The 22,215-nt window shown below is 42.1% G+C and overlaps 1 protein-coding gene across 2 annotated transcripts in view; it reads right to left on the bottom strand.

Annotated features, from left to right (window-relative positions):
• The window catches only part of tapt1b (transmembrane anterior posterior transformation 1b), a 107,318-nt gene extending 90,829 nt beyond the window's left edge, over window positions 1-16,489 (bottom strand). Inside the window, exons 1-2 of one of the 2 annotated variants that reach the window (XM_060916527.1) lie at window positions 16,286-16,489; window positions 1,365-1,495 (exon numbers count right to left, since the gene is read on the bottom strand). In XM_060916527.1, the coding sequence (XP_060772510.1) occupies window positions 1,365-1,495; window positions 16,286-16,475 (321 nt within the window). In that variant the 5' untranslated portion in view covers window positions 16,476-16,489. Of the gene's footprint in view, window positions 1-1,364; window positions 1,496-12,351; window positions 12,749-16,285 lie in introns of those variants that run through there. The other variant, XM_060916528.1, reaches the window with a different exon arrangement.
• Window positions 16,490-22,215: the final 5,726 nt, after the last annotated feature.

Raw genomic sequence — 22,215 nt, 5'->3', positions numbered from 1 at the left:
GGGCCCGAATATCACGGGCACCCAGTATGGTTTTCCGGCCTTGACCCTTACGCACAGAGATTCTTCCAGATTCTCTGAATCTTTTGATGATATTATGCACTGTAGATGATATGTTCAAACTCTTTGCAATTTTACACTGTCGAACTCCTTTCTGATATTGCTCCACTATTTGTCGGCGCAGAATTAGGGGGATTGGTGATCCTCTTCCCATCTTTACTTCTGAGAGCCACTGCCACTCCAAGATGCTCTTTTTATACCCAGTCATGTTAATGACCTATTGCCAATTGACCTAATGAGTTGCAATTTGGTCCTCCAGCTGTTCCTTTTTTGTACCTTTAACTTTTCCAGCCTCTTATTGCCCGTCCCAATTTTTTTGAGATGTGTTGCTGTCCTGAAATTTCAAATGAGCCAATATTTGGCATGAAATTTCAAAATGTCTCACTTTTGACATTTGATATGTTGTCTATGTTCTATTGTGAATACAATAGAAGTTTTTGAGATTTGTAAATTATTGCATTCCATTTTTATTTACAATTTGTACTTTGTCCCAACATTTTTGGAATCGGGGTTGTACTTTTCCAGCTACCTCAGAGTACCGACCCACTGTTCAAGCCTGTGTCCGTCACTGTTTTCAAGCATTTTCAACACTCTGGAGTAACGGAGTACGTGTACAGTAGAGTGCGCCATCTGTCGGCCAGACTGCTTTATTTTCACGGAGTCACAGAGAAGAGTGAATTTATTTAGGTCTCAGTATTATTTTAAAACCTTTTCAGGATTGTAAAGTACCACAAAGGAATACTGCATTAATAAACACAATATTTCTAAATAAACTGCCATGTTATTCTGTGACAGGGCTTATCTGTATTCCTTTGGTAGTGATGGAAAACGATGTTTAAAAGTCCTGGCTTCAGACACTGCACGCACTTCTGGTTTCTGGAGGTTCCCCGATCTATGTCACAACAAGGCGCCGCAGATCCCGTCTGCTCGATCGTGCTGCTTTTTTTTTTTTAAATCATCAAAGGCTTATTATTCACAATCGCATTGTGGGTGAAAATCATAACTATATTTTCACGGAGTCATAGGGAAGAGTGAATTTATTTAGGTGCCTGTATGACTAAGACTTTTGCACAGTACTGTATTTCTCACCAAATCCGTTATGTGATCTGGCTGTGAATTACCTTTACAGGAATGTTAGAACGACTCATGATAGCTTAGGTACAACAAAGAGGTTTTGCTTTGTTTTTTAAATAAAATCCTACACACTTTCGTTGTGTGTTCATTTTAAAAGGTACTTCCCTGTGGTGAGCCATGTTATGTTAAAGCATGTAGTGTTTTATTAGTATCGTATTAGTGAGCTGCCTTACCTTCTCCAGTTCTTTGGGGATGCGCAGGCAGGTATAGACTCTCTCTCTCCTTTCTGTGTATTTGGCCTCATTGTGTTCCAAAAAATATCCTCTCGTCAGTTCAGCTCTGACAAACCGCAGCAGAGACAGATCTGCACACACACAATGTTATTTTGGATCATCATTATGAGAACTGCACTACACTGTATGTCTACTGAGGGACATTTGCTCATAGAATAGGATGATTACTAGCAGAAATTGTGATTAGATGTCACAAAAGTAGATACTGATTCCATATTATATAGGATTTGATGTTTAACTCATCGCCTGGACATATTTCACAAAGAAAGCAATAACTGATCGGGGTGGGTTTGCCAAAAGCCTCTTAACGCTAAGAGCATCTTAACTAGGAGAGAGAGCATTCATTGTGCTGCTCGCTCTACCATTTAACAATGATCTTTGTGCTATGATGCTTTTGGGAAACTCAGGCCAGGACAAAAGCAATACATGCACAAGTCAAGGATATAACTGAATATGAATACTAGGGCCTGACCAATATATCAGATCAGATGATGATGGTGTGTAATAACCTTATCTGTATCAGCTGAAACGAGGCTGATCACGGGCCGAGAAGACTCCTTTATTCTGAGTTACACATCGAATTAGTCTGAGGATTCACCACACATGCAGCTATGATGAGCAGTGAGCAGAAAAGGTGCCACACACAGTACCAGTCAAAAGTTTGCCCACCTTCTAATTCAAATGTTTTTTTCTTTATTTTTATTAGTTTAAAAAAAATGTCTTAAAGTAATGATGGATGTCGTTTCTCTTTACTTAGTTGAGCAGTTCTTGACATAATATGGATTACTGCAGTTGTGGAATAGGGCTATTTACTGCATTGTTATTGTTTACGATTCACTGTTGGATCACAAACACATTAAGGCAAGAAACTCGTCCACTAATTAACTTTTGATGAGGCACACCTGTTAATTGAAAAGCATTCCAGCTTCATGAGGTAATGACAACAGTGTGCAAAGCACCATCAAGGTAAATGCTGGATACTTTGAAGAATCTAAAATATGGAACTTTGTTGGGGATTTTTTTTAAACACTTTCTTGTTAACTGCATAATGCCATATATGTTATTTCATAGTTCTGATGTCTTCAGTATTGTTCTCCAATGTAGAGAATCGTCAAAATACAGAAAAACCTATGAATGAGTAGAGATGTACAAACTTTTGACTGGTACCATACATTGTGTGCATCTGTTTAATAAGAAATCCCAGTGTCGAAACTTCGCTGTCGAAAGCAAAAAAAAATCATCATATTTGAGTCACTTCAACCTGGTAATGTGAACATAGCTGACATTAGTAAGCTAGCTGGGATCCTGCCTCCCAACAGGCCGGATTTTAGCTCATGTTTATTCAGTCTATGCTTTTCAACACACTTTCAAAACTCAACAAAATCAAAATAACTCAACAGAAATGGGTCCACCTCAGATTTGCAGCCTTCACTCCATCAAGTTCAAGCTCCGCAGTGTGCGTGCATTTGTGTCTCCCGAGCTCCTCCAGCACACACACATGCACACACACTCTCTCTACTAGAGTTTGGTCACTAAGGGCCTCTGCATGCTCTTGCGACAAGGCTTTCGCAGATAGCTTTTCGCAGACAGTTGTAATTTATCATTGAGCGGGGAGTAATAGGCGTGCGCGATGTTATTCACCGCCACAACGCAAGGGGGCGCAAAGTCGCGAAATCGCTAGGAGTAGTTGGTGGGTGTGGTTAGTGGAGTGTTTATCCTCCGGTTACTTATAATGACTAGAACTGGAGTCGTATAGATGTACATACTTCCTCACTTCCTCGGTCAACCGCTCTTCGTGCTGCTCCATCTTCGCTAGTGTTTTTAAAAATGGCGGTAGTGAAAACAAAACAAACCGGGAAAGTAGGGAAGCGGAAGTGCGTGTACAGCGGATGTAGAGTGGACCAATCAGAGCCCTCTTGTCTGCGAGGCTTCTACGGTGGTCACAATTTTTGGGAGGTGCGCGCAGAGCGTCTGTGAAGGGGGGGGGCTACGCAGACGCCATCTGCGACACCATCTGCGAGGACTGGGTTGTCAGCATAAATTGGCCTTAAGGGCCCGTCCACACGAGTACGTGGCCTCACCCAATACACTGTCGTTTTGAAAAAAATCTCCGTAAACACGGCGTCGTTTCCAGAAATACAGTGGGGCAAAAAAGTATTTAGTCAGTCACCAATTGTGCAAGTTCTCCCACTTAAAAAGATGAGAGGCCTGTAATTTTCATCATAGGTATACCTCAACTATGAGAGACAAAATGAGAAAAAAAAAAATCCAGAAAATCACATTGTCTGATTTTTAAAGAATTTATTTGCAAATTATGGCGGAAAATAAGTATTTGGTCATTAACAAAAGTTCATCTCAATACTTTGTTATATACCCTTTGTTGGCAATGACAGAGGTCAAACGTTTTCTGTAAGTCGTCACAAGGTTTTCACACACTGTTGCTGGTATTTTGGCCCATTCCTCCATGCAGATCTCCTCTAGAGCAGTGATGTTTTGGGGCTGTCGCTGGGCAACACGGACTTTCAACTCCCTCCAAAGATTTTCTACGGGGTTGAGATCTGGAGACTGGCTAGGCCACTCCAGGACCTTGAAATGCTTCTTACGAAGCCACTCCTTCGTCCGGGCGGTGTGTTTGGGATCATTGTCATGCTGAAAGACCCAGCCACGTTTCATCTTCAATGCCCTTGCTGATGGGAGGAGGTTTTCACTCAAAATCTCACGATACATGGCCCCATTCATTCTTTCCTTTACACAGATCAGTCGTCCTGGTCCCTTTGCAGAAAAACAGCCCCAAAGCATGATGTTTCCACCCCCATGCTTCACAGTAGGTATGGTGTTCTTTGGATGCAACTCAGCATTCTTTCTCCTCCAAACACGACAAGTTGAGTTTTTACCAAAAAAATTCTATTTTGGTTTCATCTGACCATATGACATTCTCCCAATCCTCTTCTGGATCATCCAAATGCTCTCTAGCAAACTTCAGACGGGCCTGGACATGTACTGGCTTAAGCAGGGGGACACGTCTGGTACTGCAGGATTTGAGTCCCTGGCGGCGTAGTGTGTTACTGATGGTAGCCTTTGTTACTTTGGTCCCAGCTCTCTGTAGGTCATTCACTAGGTCCCCCCGTGTGGTTCTGGGATTTTTGCTCACCATTCTTGTGATCATTTTGACCCCACAGGGTGAGATCTTGCGTGGAGCCCCAGATCGAGGGAGATTATCAGTGGTCTTGTATGTCTTCCATTTTCTAGTAATTGCTCCCACAGTTGATTTCTTCACACCAAGCTGCTTACCTATTGCAGATTCAGTCTTCCCAGCCTGGTGCAGGTCTACAATTTTGTTTCTGGTGTCCTTTGACAGCTCTTTGGTCTTGGCCATAGTGGAGTTTGGAGTGTGACTGTTTGAGGTTGTGAACAGGTGTCTTTTATATTGATAACGAGTTCAAACAGGTGCCATTAATACAGGTAACGAGTGGAGGACAGAGGAGCCTCTTAAAGAAGTTGTTACAGGTCTGTGAGAGCCAGAAATCTTGCTTGTTTGTAGGTGACCAAATACTTATTTTACCGAGGAATTTACCAATTAATTCATTAAAAATCCTACAATGTGATTTCCTGGATTCTTTCCCCCCATTCTGTCTCTCATAGTTGAAGTGTACCTATGATGAAAATTACAGGCCTCTCTCATCAAGTGGGAGAACTTGCACAATTGGTGGCTGACTAAATACTTTTTTGCCCCACTGTATCTGCGTCCACATGGATTCACTGGAAACGACCCAAAACACTGTAGTACATATGCCAGGCCTGTATGTGGTGCTGTGACGCCGTCACACCAATACACTAAAACCAGAAGAGAAGCCATGGAGCATGCGTATAAAGGTCTGTTTACAAACAAGCTCATAACACGAGAAGAGGACGATCATGGCCAGCGCAACTGAGAGGAAGAGGAGAGTCTTTTGTGTGGACCGACAATGAAGTGGAACTATATGGTAGAAGGCTGTAGTCCGCCATTATTGTTGTTATGACGCGTCTAGCGGTGGCGGCTGAGGTTAAAGGTTAGAGAGGCGGGGCTTATACGTCATCGTTTCTGAAAAAATCCGCATTCGCCGTCCAGACGACTCCGGGCTATCCGTCGTTTTAGGATTTTCCCACTCTGGGACCCGTTTTCAAAAAATACCGGTTTCACACCTCGAAAAAGCCAGATCCGTCTGGACACGAGGCCGAAACGATAAAGTATTTATGCAGATTCGACAAAAACGTACTCGTGTGGACGGGCCCCAAGAGTGTATTGAGTATTTTGCTATTTCATTGTTTATTGACTGACACGTGTTTTGTCTTTAAATGGCAAGGCTCTAACAAAATTAAGTATTCAAGTATGTAAGAACAGAATGTGTGCGAGAAAGTATATTGGCCTAAAACGTTTTTAAATGCATTTTTAGGACTGCTTGACTGTTTTTGTACTATTTACAATATTTTAATACATTTCTATTCAGGTGATTTTTTTTTTTCAAGGGGTGGATATCAGCAGTTATAATATAATATCGGTTATTGGAAATCACAGACCTTTTTTTAATCATCATTATTGGTGCCAAAAATCCCTCATCATTCGGGCCCTAATGAACATGCTATTCAGACAGAACATGTGGCGGAGCATCATTTGCCAGAAAGGTTCACAGGGCATCTGGTTGAGGCTAGAGATTATCAACATGGGTATTAGATGTGGTTCCTTAACCATTTAAATAAATAAATAGATTAGGGCTGTCAAACGATTAAAAAAATTAATCGCGATTAATCTCAGAATTTCATATAGTTAATCACGATTAATCGAATTTTTTTTAAATCTATGTAAATGAATAAGGCTTTTAAAGTGAAATGTTACAGTGTTTCCCACAGACCAGGTAGCAATTTGTGATGCTCCACTGTGCCGATGAGGGAATCGTGCGCGGTGGTGTCGTGGCGGTCGGTGGAGTCGGTCATTGGGGTGTATGCAAAGTGTTTACAGCGGGCGGTGTTCAAACACACAGTATTTTTCTTCAGAGTCACCTGCTGGGACTATTTTAAAGCTACAAGAAGCATTTGAGATTATTCAGTTCAATCTAAATTCTTAAGTTCTTTAAGAGAAGACAGCTAAAACAATTTTTACCAGAACCCTGCCTGGTTTCATTCCTCGACCCAACTTTACATTACAGGGCAGGTCATTAGTTTGCTGGGCTTGATGTTGGTGGAAAACCTGTCTTTTAAATTTATGAAAATTACTCACCAAAATTGAAATTTTTTACCTTAGTTTTTTGCCTTTTTGGTGGCAATCTTTCAATCATTCTTTAGTTGACATTCAAGGAATAAATTGCAAAAAACAAGCTGGAGGTTTTTATTTTAAAATATTGAACTCAACACTTACCTCAACCAATACTAAAATGAAATAAATAGTATAATGTAACAACAAAATAATAATAAAATATCATAATTAGATGTAAGAAACCACTTAAGGTAACACCAAGGCAACTAACAATAATGAAAAAGCATTACCCTAACTGGTGCAAAGCCTGCATGCCCTATCAGAACATTTAATTCTGTGTGGCTTCCTGGAAAAGAAAGAAAGAAAAAAAAAAAAAAAAAAAAACTCAAGTACCCTATCATAAGGGAAGTCAGTCACTACGTTTACATGCACATAGAGAGAATCGAATTTCTGCCGTTGCTCGACTGAAATCGAAGTTCAAAATGCCATGTATACACCTTAATTCGGCTGAAATTGAACCGAACTTGATTTCTCGGAATCGAGCTACACGACCTAGTTTATGCGATTTCTGCCGAGCTACTTTGTGCATGTATACCCTATCGAGCTAGTTGTCGAGCTACTTCCGGAAGTGACGAGTGACGAGACCACAAGCAGGAAACACAACAGCCTCGGTCGGCATGACAACGAATCATGACAACAGCATGAATCTTTTCTTTTTGTGGCATTGTTTGCACTGTTAAAATTTAGCTCACTTACTGTATCACCAAATACATCTGTACAGCTGTTGCATAGCTGTGAATTGTGTACATAAATAAGTCATTGTATGTGTGTGTGTATATGTCCAACATCTGAAGAATGTCAATAAAAACAAAACAATTGAACTTTTTGTGTTTATTAAGACATAAGTTAAATTGTAAGCAAAAAAAAAAAAAAGGACTTTAGAAAAATATTATTGTGCAAAATAAGTTGTCTTACAAAACAGTGGTCTGCGCCGGACAGTTTGTAGCCATAGTCTGTTAGAGCAAGCCTAACAGCTTGAACACGGAACTGCTAGTGTTGCCAGATTGGGGGTTTTAAGGGCATTTTAGCGGATTTGAACATGTTTTGGGCTGGAAAACGTCAGCAGTATCTGGCAACACTATAGCTCTTCTTCATGACGACAACCGGAAGTGTACCAACACGATGGGGCGTGTAGCGCCACGTGTGGCTCGGGTGCACAATGCACCTTGCACAATAGCCCGATTTCACTTGTGCATGTAGGATTGGATTTCTCTGGCACCCCTGCTGGGACCCTTTGCTCGATTACCAACAGCAGCTCGATTTGGACGTGCATGTAAACGTAGTCATTGGGTTCGGGACCATTTATGGAGATTCGTAAGCAGGCTGCCAGGTGTTCCCCTTGCAACCTATTCCTGAGGTCTGTTTTAATCTATGGATAAAAAAAAAGTACATTTTCTTCATCATCAAAGCACTAAAAATTTCCATTACATCAAAAAAAAATAAAGGAATACCGAATTTCTATGTGCTTACCCTATTCATAGCTGAGAAATCCCGCTCACAATTCAGAAGAAAACTTTTCAATACTCATCTGGGTTAAAGCAGCAAACATTGAGAGTCAATGAAATTATAATAGTCAAATAAATACGAAGTTATTATTAGCCTATGGGCATCCTACAGTAGCCTCTCTCAACTACCGCATTGTTTCTTAAAATATTCAGATTTTATGCTTCAGATAGCATCAACTAGGTATCCCCGCAAGTATAACATTTTATTTAGGCTAGTGGGAAATCCTTATTTATTGTGAATGTCAAGCCATTATTAATAACTTGCATTAATGCTGAAGCAGGATAAACGGGATAATGCAATAAGGCTGGTTCCTCGCGTCAAGCTGCTACTGTATGCATCAAAATTGGTTTATAGCCTGACTCAGGGATGTCCGTTTCATGTAAGCCAAGAACGCTATGATGAAGCTCATCACGAGCACGACGTAGGCTACCTTTTAAAATAAGGGGTCAGAAGGCGAATCGGGAAGGCTGCGTTATTTTTAATTAGCCTAACAGGCCTACTTGCAGTCCGGTGTCACGGTCTGAATTTACCACCAGTCTGAATTTACCAAGTAAATTTAAACTGTAGCAGCCACGGTCTAACCCTACCACGGTATAAATTTACCAACTTGGTATAATTGGGCCTAGTCTGAATTTACCAGCCTAATATGAAATTCATGTTCATGTTCATACTTGAATTATTTACACTTTATCTTGATGAATATTGATTTGTTTAAGTAAGACTCCTCATGATTATAATAATTTAGTTATTCTCTAAAATTTACCAACTTGGTATAATTAGACTGCTGTCATTGGGCCTAGTCAGAATTTACCAGCCCAATATGATAGGAGATTTATGATCATACTTGATCCACAAAAAAATTATTTTCACTTTATCTTGATGAATATTGATTTGTTTGAGTGAGACTCATCATGATTATAATATAGTTATTCTGTCAAATTTACCAACCTGGTATAATTAGACTCCTGTCATTGGACCGAGTCAGAATTGGGTTATCTTTCTTTTGAAAATGGCGACTTGCTGGTCTCGTGCCTCTTTGGACTGTGTGTTTTGCTGATCTTCATTTTGTGACTGGGAAATGATTGTTTCCTCATCCATATTCAACAGCTTGTCTACTGATAATCAAATCTCACAATTGTAGTCACAATTCGCGTTCTATTAGTCCACAAATGTGTTGAAATGCTCAGTACAAAAATCGCAGCAAGAAATGGTAAATTTAGACTTCCCGGAAGTTGACCGGGGAAAAAAAAATAAAATAAAATCGGTCTGCGCATGCGCATGGTAAATTTATACCAGCGCGCGATCAGACCATGACACCGGGTATATGCGCAACGGCAGGCCTGTGTACACGCCTCTCCGTCTCTCTCTCTCTCTGTGTGTGGGTGTGTGCACGCGCGTGCACGAGAAGAAAGAGCACTATGAATGAACAGAACGATATGCAACGGAATTTTTTTTTTTCAAAATCGCGAGTCTGATTGTGTGGCGCTAGGAATCCATTGTGTGGCGCTGTGCCACACAATGGTCTATGTATGGGAAACCCTGTGTTACAATTAAAATAGTGAACACATTTTATGCTAAAAGTACTTGTTAAAAACTGCTGGGACAAGAGAAAATGGTAAGGGAGTTTATTCACTCACAAACTAGGCAGTACTGAACATACAAAACACAAAATTGGATTTTGTGATGGATTAGGGAGCTGTAGTCTCAAATATAAAACATGTAGTCACATACTACTGTGTCTCAGTTCAGACATGTGTGACAAAAGAAAATAAAAATGAAATAAAACTTCAATTGTGCTGGAGCTGTATTCAGTCACAGCCTATAGAGATCTTGCATGTGACGTCACAGCCGATCCAGATTGTAACAGACGCCATCTTGTCGGTCAAACGCCATATTTCCGCCTTCTACTTCTAGTTCTACTTCTGGTTCTACTTCTACCTTTTCTTCTGGAAAACCCTACTATATACAATTCTACAATGGCTGCGGCTACAAGCTCTCCCTACCTGTGCACGTTTATGTTTTTTGTGTGTATTTTTGCGTGTTGTTCGTCTGTACCGGACTTCAATATCCACTACAACCGTATGGACTTACTGGACATTGGTTTCCAGCAGAAAATGACGGTTTGTAGCGATTTCCATCGCATGCACAACATTCCGGACGAGATAGCGAGACCAGCGGGGTCTCCGTGGATTGTCATCGGGTCTGGCAGGCGAAGGAGGCGGCGTCGGGAGCGGAAGCAAAAGCGAGGCTGCAGGCAGAGCCGGCCTGTGGACTAAGCTCAGAAAGCAGCCACTCAAATCTCCACTGCCAAGCCTCTACCTCTCCAACGCCAGATCCATGGTAAACAAGACGGACGATTTGGAATTACAGCTGGAATTACCTTATTCTATAATCGGCTGGTCAGTACTATACTAGATACTACTGATATCAGTACTAGTAATACTTAAGTGACTTACCCATCCAATGAGGATTGTTATTTTCTTGTTTACAAGATGCCACATCTGAGGGCGGCTGACAAATCCTGAATTTCTGTAAAGATAACTGTCCAGAGATTTATAAGCACGCAGTGCTTCACTACTGAACAGCGAGGGAAAGTTAATGAGGTAATTATGCACGTCTGGGTATTCCACCTCTGGCAGTTCAATATCCACTGACACGGTTGTGAAAACTACATCCGGTAAGCCATAAGGTAGGGATCGACCGATATGTTTTTTTCAGGGCCGATACCGATTATTATGGAATTGGGATGCCGATAACCGATATGTGCAACCGATAAATGTAAAACATTATAATTCACATGAAATTAAACATGGCACACACTGACACAGACCTTCATATCCATGAAATGTATGTTTAATTGTAAAATTGAACATGAAATTTTGTGCAGGGAGATGCCAGCAGCATTTGTACAATAAAGTCAAACATTAGTTAGAATAAAATGAGAAATAAAATAATAATAAAATAAATATTCACCAATAAAAAAAATAAAATCACTCCCTACTATATTACAGCTCACCATTTTCAGTGGAAAATAAATGAAAATACACTCTGGATTCTTTTACACTAAGAACTAAAGTAAGACTTACCAACTTCAAGTAGTTTTTAAATAACAAATCAAGTGTAGGGAGCTGCCTGCAGCATTTTTTTAAAAAGTAAAATCAAACAAAGTAGGCTATCACTCCCTATTATGTAACAACTTAACAAGTAACCATCTACATTCTAATGTAGATGAGAACGGCCAGGATAGAGAAAGTGAGAATGGACCGTTAAAAGCTCTGGTTAAAAGGAGCGGCTGCTCCTTTAAGAGTCTGTTCAGAGAACGGAAGTCGGAGTGAGGGGGCGGCCCCGCGCGGCTCTGCTCCTTTAAGAGTATATCGCTTTCCGAATCAGAAGCGCTAGCGAGGAGAATCACTTGCGCAAGAATTATAAATACTAGTGGAGTACATTACAGCGCAATGTGAAGTAGCATAAGAACATTTAAGTTAAGAGTTTAATTGATGTATTTCGTTCATTAGCGTTTATCCAAGCAAGTGTGCATCCACGACACAATTAATTACTGAGCCCACAACAAGCGTCCTGACAAACTCCCTACAGTATTACATAGCCTACTAGCACCATATCACACCTGGCTTGTTTAAATGTTCAAATAGCGCTTTATAAAGTTACCCAACATGTACAAGTGCAATGCGCTTTTTGAGCACGAGTCACGTCATGAAGTTTACTCATCACCATAACAAATAGCCAGTAGGCTTGCGCTAGCCTACAGAGCACAAACACTACGTTTAATTTCGTCTTCCCTTGACCACCTCTCTGTATGGCTGTCATTCTACTGTTCGAGTAGAACTACTGACACATTCACAACGTTTCCAGATGGGGATTTAAAAATGACTGCAGCCTACGTTATGCTGGGGACTGCTTACTATGGACAACATTACATGTAGTTTCAGCGAGACTAGTTGGTTGTAGGCTAATTCAAGTGCTTCCTTCCGTAAGCTAAGTTTGCCTGGCTACACAGATGCAAATGGACAATTTTAACGAGTAGTAGATGAAGAATGTAAACATTATAATGATGTTGTGCTTTTGCAACTTGTGTGTTTATGACTTATTACGGCAAAAGCAGCGTGTCCTTACCTTGAAGTGGGATCTGCTTCTGCCAGAGTGCCCGTACGGCCGCCTTGAAACAGTTCACAGCGTTTAGCTATGCGTGTTGATTGGCTGTATCCCTTGTGCCGCTTCTGCCCGAGTGCGCGTACGGCCGCCTTGAAACAGTTCACAGCATTTAGCTACACGTGTCGATTTGCTATATCTCTTGTGCCAAACAAATCAGATGTTGTGGTGGGCAGGACCGTGTTCTTGAACTCAGAGAGGCGAGTGCAGGAAAGGACGTGCAGTGACAGTCGCGTTAGGAACGAAATGGCTGCAAAAAGGCATGTTATCGGCATATCGGTGGAAATTATGGCTGATACCGATAACCCTAAAAATGCAGAATATCGGCCAGGCCGATTATCGGTCAACCCCTACCATAAGGGTCACTAATCTGTAGGTCGTTTATTTTAGACATACATCTAATTATCTGTTCATTAGAAAAATGAGCCGTGTAGTCCGTCGGTTGAAATTGATCCATTTTGTATACAAGTGCAGCAGTATTCAGCGTTGTTTTTTACCGACAAGATGGCGGCTGTTTACATTCCGGTCACGTGACTGCAAGATCTCTATTGTTTTCTTTATGCGTTTCTTTAGTTCTACGGTGTTTACGGTGTCTGCACAACAGTGTTGGTGTGCTTGTGTGTAATAAGCATCAGTAAAACGGAACCTCGACTTTGCCTGTTGACGGCATATGAATGGTTGTCTGTGTCTATGTGTCGGCCCTGTGATGACCTGGCGACTTGTCCAGGGTGTACCCCGCCTTTCGCCCGTAGTCAGCTGGGATAGGCTCCAGCTTGCCTGCGACCCTGTAGAACAGGATAAAGCGGCTAGAGATAATGAGATGAGATTGGCACGGTGGTGTAGTGGTTAGCACGGTCGCCTCACAGCAAGAAGGTTCCGGGTTCGAACCCAGCAGCTGGCAAGGGCCTTTCTGTGTGCAGTTTGCTTGAGCAAGCTACCTGATCCCTGACTGCTCCCCGGGCGCTCTGGTGTGGCTGCTCACTGCTTCAGATGGGTTAAATGCAGAGGATGTGCTTGAAGTGTGTATGTGACAAATAAAGGTTTCTTCTTTGCCTGGAGATTTAACTGATTAGCTGGGCTGCCAACTCACGCAACGAGCGTGACACACACACATTTGATTGTCTTCACACGCTCACACGCCATACCTCTGATTTCTCACGCTAGAAAAAAATCTAGTTTATCTATCTAATCTAGGCTACCCATTGCATCGCGCCAACCACTTGCGATTGATCAATTACGCCTTACGCACGGCTAAACAGGCAGAGAGGTGTTCCCTTCTGAACACACTCCCCTATGGTAGGTGGCGCATCTAATGATGCTGCACTCGCCGGAAGTTGGATAATTGCCTACCGTCAATTTAGAGGAAGAGGAGAGAGAAGGTATCCGAGTTGAAGATGGGTGTCTCAGACAGGTTTGTACATATGCACGCCAATGTGTGGTGTTACTGGCGTAATTATGAACTTAAAGTTTCTTAATCGTTTTAGCCTATAAGTGTTGTGAGAATATTTAATGCCATATCGAGAGCTGTGTACTAGGCATGCTAAATCATTATAGGCCTCCTGCCGTGCCACAGCCTCTATCTTCCCCAACAAGCAGCACGGGAGAGCACCTCTTTAGCACACGGTTATTAAGGCGCATTTTTAGTTTGTTTACTGTATGTTATCATACTTTATGACTTTATTTGAAGCCATACTGGAAATGCTGTAAAATAAAGTAAGAGATATTAAAAATGCAAGAAGAGCCATTAGCCACCATACCTATTGTTTATTTACAGGGTATTTATTTTTAATTATTTATGATGTATGTAATTGCTTAGTTAAAGTAAATAAAGCATGGTCACCTGTAATATCAAAGAACTTGAACTTGTGAATAATAAAAAAAAAAAAAAAAGACAGAACAATATACTGAGGAGACAGGGTTTCAAAGAGGGCAAGACAGGTAGAGAATATTTGTCAGACTGCTCTATTACTAATAAGAAACATAGATAAGAAATAAATTAATAAGAAATATATTAATATAGTTTATTTAAGTATGACCAAAATTTTTAAGCCCAACTTTGTGTGCACATTCCCACCTATGGCCAAGGTTCAGCTTTTTGTGTTTCAGTACTGTTCAAACTTAATCATTTTAATGTTTCTTGTAGCACATGCACATTTTGCTTACTGTTTAAGCATTTTATTTGTTCTTTTGCTGTTGATATTTTTCCCCATGCCAATCTTCTGCTGAACCCAGTGGTGGGGAAAGCCCTTAAATGCATAATGAATAGTCAGTGAGGGACAATCTTATTTTTTGCAACAGTTATTAAAAACTTAACATTTAGTTTCAATTCAGAAGGTGTTTAGGCTTAGCTGATGAAATATTTTCAAACATGAACTTGCCTTTAAATCTGAAACACAGGTCTATAGGGCTACAGGAACATTGGCAGTCATCTGTAATTTTCTAGTGTGGGGGCTTTTAAGCCAAAACTTGGTGCTTTTGTTGGCCACAAGCTGAAGGCCTGGCAAGTCAGATTGTGTAAAGGCCTCTGCATGCTCTTGCGACAAGGCTTTCGCAGATAGCTTTTCGCAGACAGTTGTAATTTATCGTTGAGCGGGGAGTAATAGGCGTGCGCGATGTTATTCACCGCCACAACGCAAGGGAGCGCAAAGTCGCGAAATCGCTAGGAGTAGTTGGTGGGTGTGGTTAGTGGAGTGTTTATCCTCCGGTTACTTATAATGACTAGAACTGGAGTCGTATAGATGTACGTACTTCCTCACTTCCTTGATCAACCGCTCTTCGTGCTGCTCCATCTTCGCTCGTGTTTTTAAAAATGGCGGTAGTGAAAACAAAACAAACCGGGAAAGTAGGGAAGCGGAAGTGCGTGTACAGCGGATGTAGAGTGGACCAATCAGAGCCCTCTTGTCTGCGACGCTGTCTGCAAGGCTTCTGCGGTGGTCACAATTTTTGGGAGGTGCACGCAGAGCGTCTGCGAAGGGGGGGGGCTACGCAGACACCATCTGCAAGGACTGCGTTGTCAGCATAAATTGGCCTTAAGAATGTAGGTATGGCACAGCAGGCCACTCCAAAAATCCACCAGAATGCAGGAACATCTACTAAATCCAAAATCTCAAACCCCCCATTGTCCCTCTCCAGCTGGACGACCCACAAACAAAACACCAGAATGCAGGGGGACAAGTGAATATCAAACAATACAAAATTCCCACTTACTGCATGGTGTCCGGAAAAATTTTGCCGTCGACCCCCCCCCAAAAAAAACCTCACTCCAAGGAATTTCGAAAAGTTGGCAGCCCTGCTGATTAGAGTTAATAATTAATTTAAAAAAAAGAAACACCAGGTAATGGTGGACGTGCAGGTAAAGTTTTGCAGTGCATTCTGGGAAAGTAAGTCTTATCCACTTTGCAAGCTGAGACACCTTTAAATGATGTTTTAATTGTGTGAACACGTGCATGGGTGTAAACATTTTCACCACACAACAGGAATGCTGGACTGAACAGCAGGCAAAACTGTACAGGAAAGTTTTTATTAAAAAAAAAAAGAAGCCAGAACTATTTAAACCTCGATAAGAGCAGAAGCATGATTGCTCATGAAGTAACTCTGTCCTGTTACTAAGCGTCTTCACGACAACTTGCTAAGTAACTTCGTAACTAGCTTTGTTAGCCTGTTACCTGGCTGCAAGTTTGTACCGTAGCAACTATCATTAAAGATAAACAAAATACAGCAGAAATAAAGTATCTTGGAGGTTTTTTTCTATATATGAATTGTTCTGATGCTATTAAATGGCCGCTAAGTTTTCAGAACACGAGAGAAGCATTACTCGCGCGTGCTGTTTGCAAATAACACGGATATAAACACACAGCTGTTAGCCACCTAAGCTAGCGTTTGACAGTTCGGCTCTTACCCGACACACTGCTGCTCTTGTCCCGTTTTTTCGCCTTTTTCTCATAAAACCCCAAAGTCTCCGTCAGCTCCGAAGCACCACTATTTATTTCTGTCTTGGAAATAGCGCGGAAAGCCAGTTTCTCTCTCTCCTTATCTTCATTTTCCGTCTCTTTTTCATCTCCAAGCCCCGCCGCTACCGAGTCCGCCATCTTGGCTCACTCGCTTCGAGAGCGGACGTAACGTCTGACGTCATCACGCAGGAGGGCTTGTTGTTGTTTACATCAAAATGTTGTTTCTGTACGAAGGTGTTTTTAGCTGCTTGTGTAAAATGTATCAGGAGAAAAAAGCAGGGCAAATGTGCACACCTTGTCATTATTATTATTTTACTTAAATAAAAATATTTTTTAAATAAATTAAAGAGTTGCAGTGTTTCAGAGGCCCATATTCTGTAGGGGAGAGCGGGTCCAGTTGTAACAATGCAATCTCATCTCATCTCATTATCTCTAGCCGCTTTATCCTTCTACAGGGTCGCAGGCAAGCTGGAGCCTATCCCAGCTGACTACGGGCAAAAGGCGGGGTACACCCTGGACAAGTGACACAGACAACCATTCACACCTACGGTCAATTTAGAGTCACCAGTTAACCTAACCTGCATGTCTTTGGACTGTGGGGGAAACCGGAGCACCTGGAGGAAACCCATGCGGACACGGGGAGAACATGCAAACTCCGCACAGAAAGGCCCTCGCCGGCCACGGGGCTTGAACCCAGGACCTTCTTGCTGTGAGGCGACAGCGCTAACCACTACACCACCGTGTTGCCCCCTGAAAATACATTTGTACGCTAAATATTCATCTCATTCATCTCTAGCCGCTTTATCCTGTTCTACAGGGTCGCAGGCAAGCTGGAGCCTATCCCAGCTGACTACGGGCGAAAGGCGGGGTACACCCTGGACAAGTCGCCAGGTCATCACAGGGCTGACACATAGACACAGACAACCATTCACACTCACATTCACACCTACGGTCAATTTAGAGTCACCAGTTAACCTAACCTGCATGTCTTTGGACTGTGGGGAAAACCGGAGCACCCGGAGAAAACCCACGCGAACACGGGGAGAACATGCAAACTCCGCACAGAAAGGCCCTCGTCAGCCACAGGGCTCGAACCCAGGACCTTCTTGCTGTGAGGTGACAGCGCTAACCACTACACCACCGTGCCACCCCCTGAAAATACATTTGTACGCTAAATATTCAACTGGATAAAAAAATAAAGAATAACATTAAAACGTCTCCGTAAAAAGTGCATTGTTAATTATGTTAAACGTCGATTCTGTCTTCTGTGTCTGTTTCGTGAGCGTGGCTCTGAGACCAAGAACACAAAAATGAATGAGTGCGCGACTCAGGGGAGGAACGCAGTGCAGGAGACACAGGGTTTTCATGGTCACCATCAGCGCATTTTCATGAAGCTGTTAAATTTACATTTTCAAAGCAGTGCAGTTTTGTCCTCATTGCTTGGGCCAGATCAAACCATTAAACAAGCTTAAATTATTCTTACTCTTGCCACATATATGATTTTTTTTTCAAACACCATTAAAAGTAATTTCAGGAATAGATCTCTTGTGTGCAGCACGGTGGTGTAGTGGTTAGCGCTGTCGCCTCACAGCAAGAAGGTCCTGGGTTTGAGCCCCGGGGCTGGCAAGGGCCTTTCTGTGTGGAGTTTGCATGTTCTCCCCGTGTCCGCGTGGGTTTCCTCCGGGTGCTCCGGTTTCCCCCACAGTCCAAAGACATGCAGGTTAGGTTAACTGGTGACTCTAAATTGACCGTAGGTGTGAATGGTTGTCTGTGTCTATGTGTCAGCCCTGTGATGACCTGGCGACTTGTCCAGGGTGTACCCCGCCTTTCGCCTGTAGTCAGCTGGGATAGGCTCCAGCTTGCCTGCGACCCTGTAGAAGGATAAAGCGGCTAGAGATAATGAGATGAGATGAGATCTCTTGTGTGACATGTAATTCACCCCTCTCATTAATATGTTGAAAATTTTTCGGGGCACGCTTTGCGCATTACGGACCTCAGTGATTTTAAAATGCTGGCTACGGCCCTGGCCGGAAGTAGCCAGTGCCACCCTAGAATGAAGCATAGCCATTTTGAATAATAACAGGACACTCTAAGTTCATTTCATCATTGTGCAATGGACATTTGAACGAGCAACTTTAGTTAGCAAACCCAAAAGCGGACTATTGCGTGGCCCACTGACCACACCAACCAAATTGATGAGCCAACACGTCAGACTTTTTGACATTAACAATCTTTATTATTTGGAGTCATACGATTGAATATCTTTAGTTTGCCATTAGTGACCTAAAAATATTGAATTCTTAATGATAGTGTACTGCAGCAAAAGCTTAATGTTATGTTGGCATGAATCATGCACAGAGTTGGACACAAATGCAGTTTTGTTACCATCCACAGAGCAAACAAACCAACTCAAAGTAAAACAAAACAAAACAAAACACAAGCAGTCAGGCAGTATATTGGCAACAGAGCACAGTAGGAAATACAGGGATTGAAAGAATCAAACAAACATAGTCTGTAATCCAGAAAGGTAAATAACGGCCTAATAACTGTCATTAGAAATACTTTGAATGAAAACTAATAAAACTAGAATAACTAGGAGGAATTTTGTCATGAATGTCCAAGAGAAGCAGTGACGTTCAAGTGTGTGCAGTATACAATTCCAGAGACTGTGACCGTGAGTCACATAATGAGTCACATGACTGATCATGTGGTGGTGTTTGTAGTAGGAGAATAGAGTCCATACAAAGTGGTGAACCGTTGCAGAGAATTCTGGCAAGTTGAGTTTGTGCTGAGAATTGACTGTCTAACCTGGCCATCCCATTATTAAAGGTCATAAGCAACGGTTTTAATTTTATGCACATTTGAAACTTTATATGTTAAAAAACCCTCTGGAATTTTCTTCTGGTCCCAAGAAATATTGTTAATAAGTGATAATTAAAATAAGTTAGCGCGGATCGCAGCAAATCTCTGTTCGGCTATTTTCGTGACCACTCGGCACGTAACATCATTTAAGCCAAACAAACCGCTTGAGTTGAGTCAACTTCCGTTTATTTGCATTGCCGTTCAGCTTGAGTGCAGACGTGCATTCAGGAATTTCCAAAGAAAAACCATGCCTTATTGTTGTGCAGTGAACTGTAACAACAGGACCGGTTCAGGAAGAAGTTTTTACCTATTACCAAGAGAGGAGAAGAGGCAGAGAGAGTGGATTGGCTTTTTCCGGAAGAGGAGGAGAGGCAGAGCAAGAGGATTGGCTTTTTCCGACAAAGGAGACGAGGCGGAGTGAGAGGGTTGGCTTTTTCCGAAAGAGGAGAAGAGGCAGAGCAAGAGGGTTGGATTTTTCCGAAAAAGTAGAAGAGGCAGAGCGAGTGGGTTGGCTTTTTCCGAAAAAGGAGAAGAGGGGGAGCGAGTGGGTTGGCTTTTTCCTAAAGAGGAGACAAGGCGGAGAGAGTGGATTGTGCGCGTGAAACAAAATCAAGCAGTCAAAGAAGAAATGGAGCAGCAACACTCAAGCAAAAAGGAGAAGATTGGAGGTAAACATTTTTACTTTTGCTTGCAATTGACAAGAAGAAGAAGAAGAAGAAGAGGAAGAAACCTTTATTTGTCACATGCACACTTCAATCACAGTGAAATTCATCATCTGCATTTAACCCATCTGAAGCAGTGAACACACGCACACACACCCAGAGCAGTGGGCAGCCACACTAGAGCGTCTGGGGAGCAGTCAGGGGTTAAGTACCTCGCTCAAGGGCACCTCAGCCCAAGGCCGCCCCACGTTAACCTAACTGCATGTCTTTGGACAAGTCAAGAATCCTGAGGGATCCTGTACAATCATTGTGGAAATGAGACAAAGGGATATTTCCTCGCTTAGAGTAGGCTATAAATAGTATAATGCCGCGGATGGCAGGCTAATGTGGCCTACCGGCGCACTGTCAAGTAATCATTACCTATATCCACTAGGGAGGGCAGTTTAATTATTCTTCAAAAGGGCTCTTATTTAGTATTACGACAAAAGTAGGAATTTATCATAACTACCAGGATAAATCGTTTGGGCGCGAGTCTTGTTGAGGTCCAGGGTCACCGCGATCAGAGTCGGCCGAGTCGCTGTCCGATTCCGAGGCTGCATGGTCAAACCAGTGAGCCACATTCACCGACTGCTTTGCAATGGCCATAGGTTCATATATATATGGTTTCACCTCTTGATATTCAATTTGGAGAGTTCTTACTTCAAAATCGCTATTGCTTTCAGACATTTTACACAACCTCTCATGACCAAAGTCCATACACGTGTGCTTGGTTCGCAAGTAAACACAGAACTGCTCCCAGTCTGTTTGGCTTAAATGATGTCACGACAACTGTCCCTTGGCGGTGAAAGTGGGCATAATTGAGATGTAAACAAACCTTCGGAAATTATATTGGTATATATATATATTCGGAAATTATAATGGTATATTTTAACCATTTTATTCAATTTTAGGGTGCAAATTAGACACTAAGAAGACTGAATTTGCTTTTTGGGTCATTCTTCTAGACAATAAAGTTGATATTCTATGTTTCACCTCCAACCATTGCCAAGACCTTTAAAGGTCTGGCTACATCCCTGTTCACAAGGTAATGTCACTGGGCGGCACGGTGGTGTAGTGGTTAGCACGGTCACCTCACAGCAACCGATTCTGGGTTCGAACCCAGCGGCCGGCGAGGGCCTTTCTGTGTGGAGTTTGCATGTTCTCCCCGTGTCTGCGTGAGTTTCCTCCGGGTGCTCCGGTTTCCCCCACAGTCCAAAGACATGTAATTAGGTTGACGTGGGGCGGCCTTGGGCTGAGGTGCCCTTGAGCAAGGTACCTGACCCCTGATTCCTCCCCGGGCGCTCTGGTGTGGCTCCCCACTGCTCTGAGTGTGTGTGTGTGTGTGTTCACTGCTTCAGATGGGTTAAATGCAGAGGATGAATTTCACTGTTTGAAGTGTGCATGTGGCGAATAAAGGTTTCTTTTTCTCTTTTTTTTCCATGACAGTAACTACTATGCACAATTGTATCATTTTATAAAGGGAATAAAGAACATGAACTGAAATAAACTACCTATTATACTCATCATCAGTGCGAATGTCGGTTAACATTACCTTACACTTATAGCTGTGTATTACTATTCTTGTTGTTGTTGTTTATTTGTTTGTTTATGAGCGGCATGATGGTGCAGTGGTTAGCACTGTCACTTCACAGCAAGAAGGTTCTAGGTTTGAACCTTGTGGAGTTGGTTCTCCCCATGGTTGTGTTTTGGTTTCCTCCACAGTCCAAAGACATGCAGATTAGGTCAACTGACTACTCTAAATTGCCCATAGGTGTGAATGTGAGTGTGAATGGTGCCTGTCTCTGTGTTAGCTCCATGATAGACTGGCAATCTGTCCAGGCTGTGCCCTACCTCTCATCCGAAGTTGGCTGGGATTGGCTCCAGCTTCCCCCATGACCCTGGTGGACTGGAGGATGGATTGTTTGTTTATATACTTTTAAAATATTAGACTTTTTTGTTTTTTGGCTATTTTTTTGTCTTTGTACCTTTTCGAATTTAATACTGTTTCCATCTGTTGGAGCATTATTGCTTTTGTCCACTAGAGAGCATGCCAATGCAAGCAAGCCAGCAAGCAAACTACAGAAATCCATCCATCCACAAAAGAGAACTACATTTCCTGCCTTACTGTACATCTGTCTGTGGTGAGAGAAATGACGATAAAGCCTATCTATCTATCTATCTATCTATCTATCTATCTATCTATCTATCTATCTATCTATCTATAACTGACAAGATCTGATAAATTGATACTTGATACACATAATGTAGTCAGTTAAATAAAATGCAACACATTATCTTTGTACCCTGTTTGAGAA

The sequence above is a fragment of the Neoarius graeffei genome, chromosome 3 (genome assembly GCF_027579695.1).
Source record: "Neoarius graeffei isolate fNeoGra1 chromosome 3, fNeoGra1.pri, whole genome shotgun sequence".
NCBI lineage: Eukaryota > Metazoa > Chordata > Actinopteri > Siluriformes > Ariidae > Neoarius > Neoarius graeffei.
The sequence above is the reverse complement of the archived record's forward strand: the minus strand, read 5'-3'. Positions and strand labels throughout refer to the sequence as shown.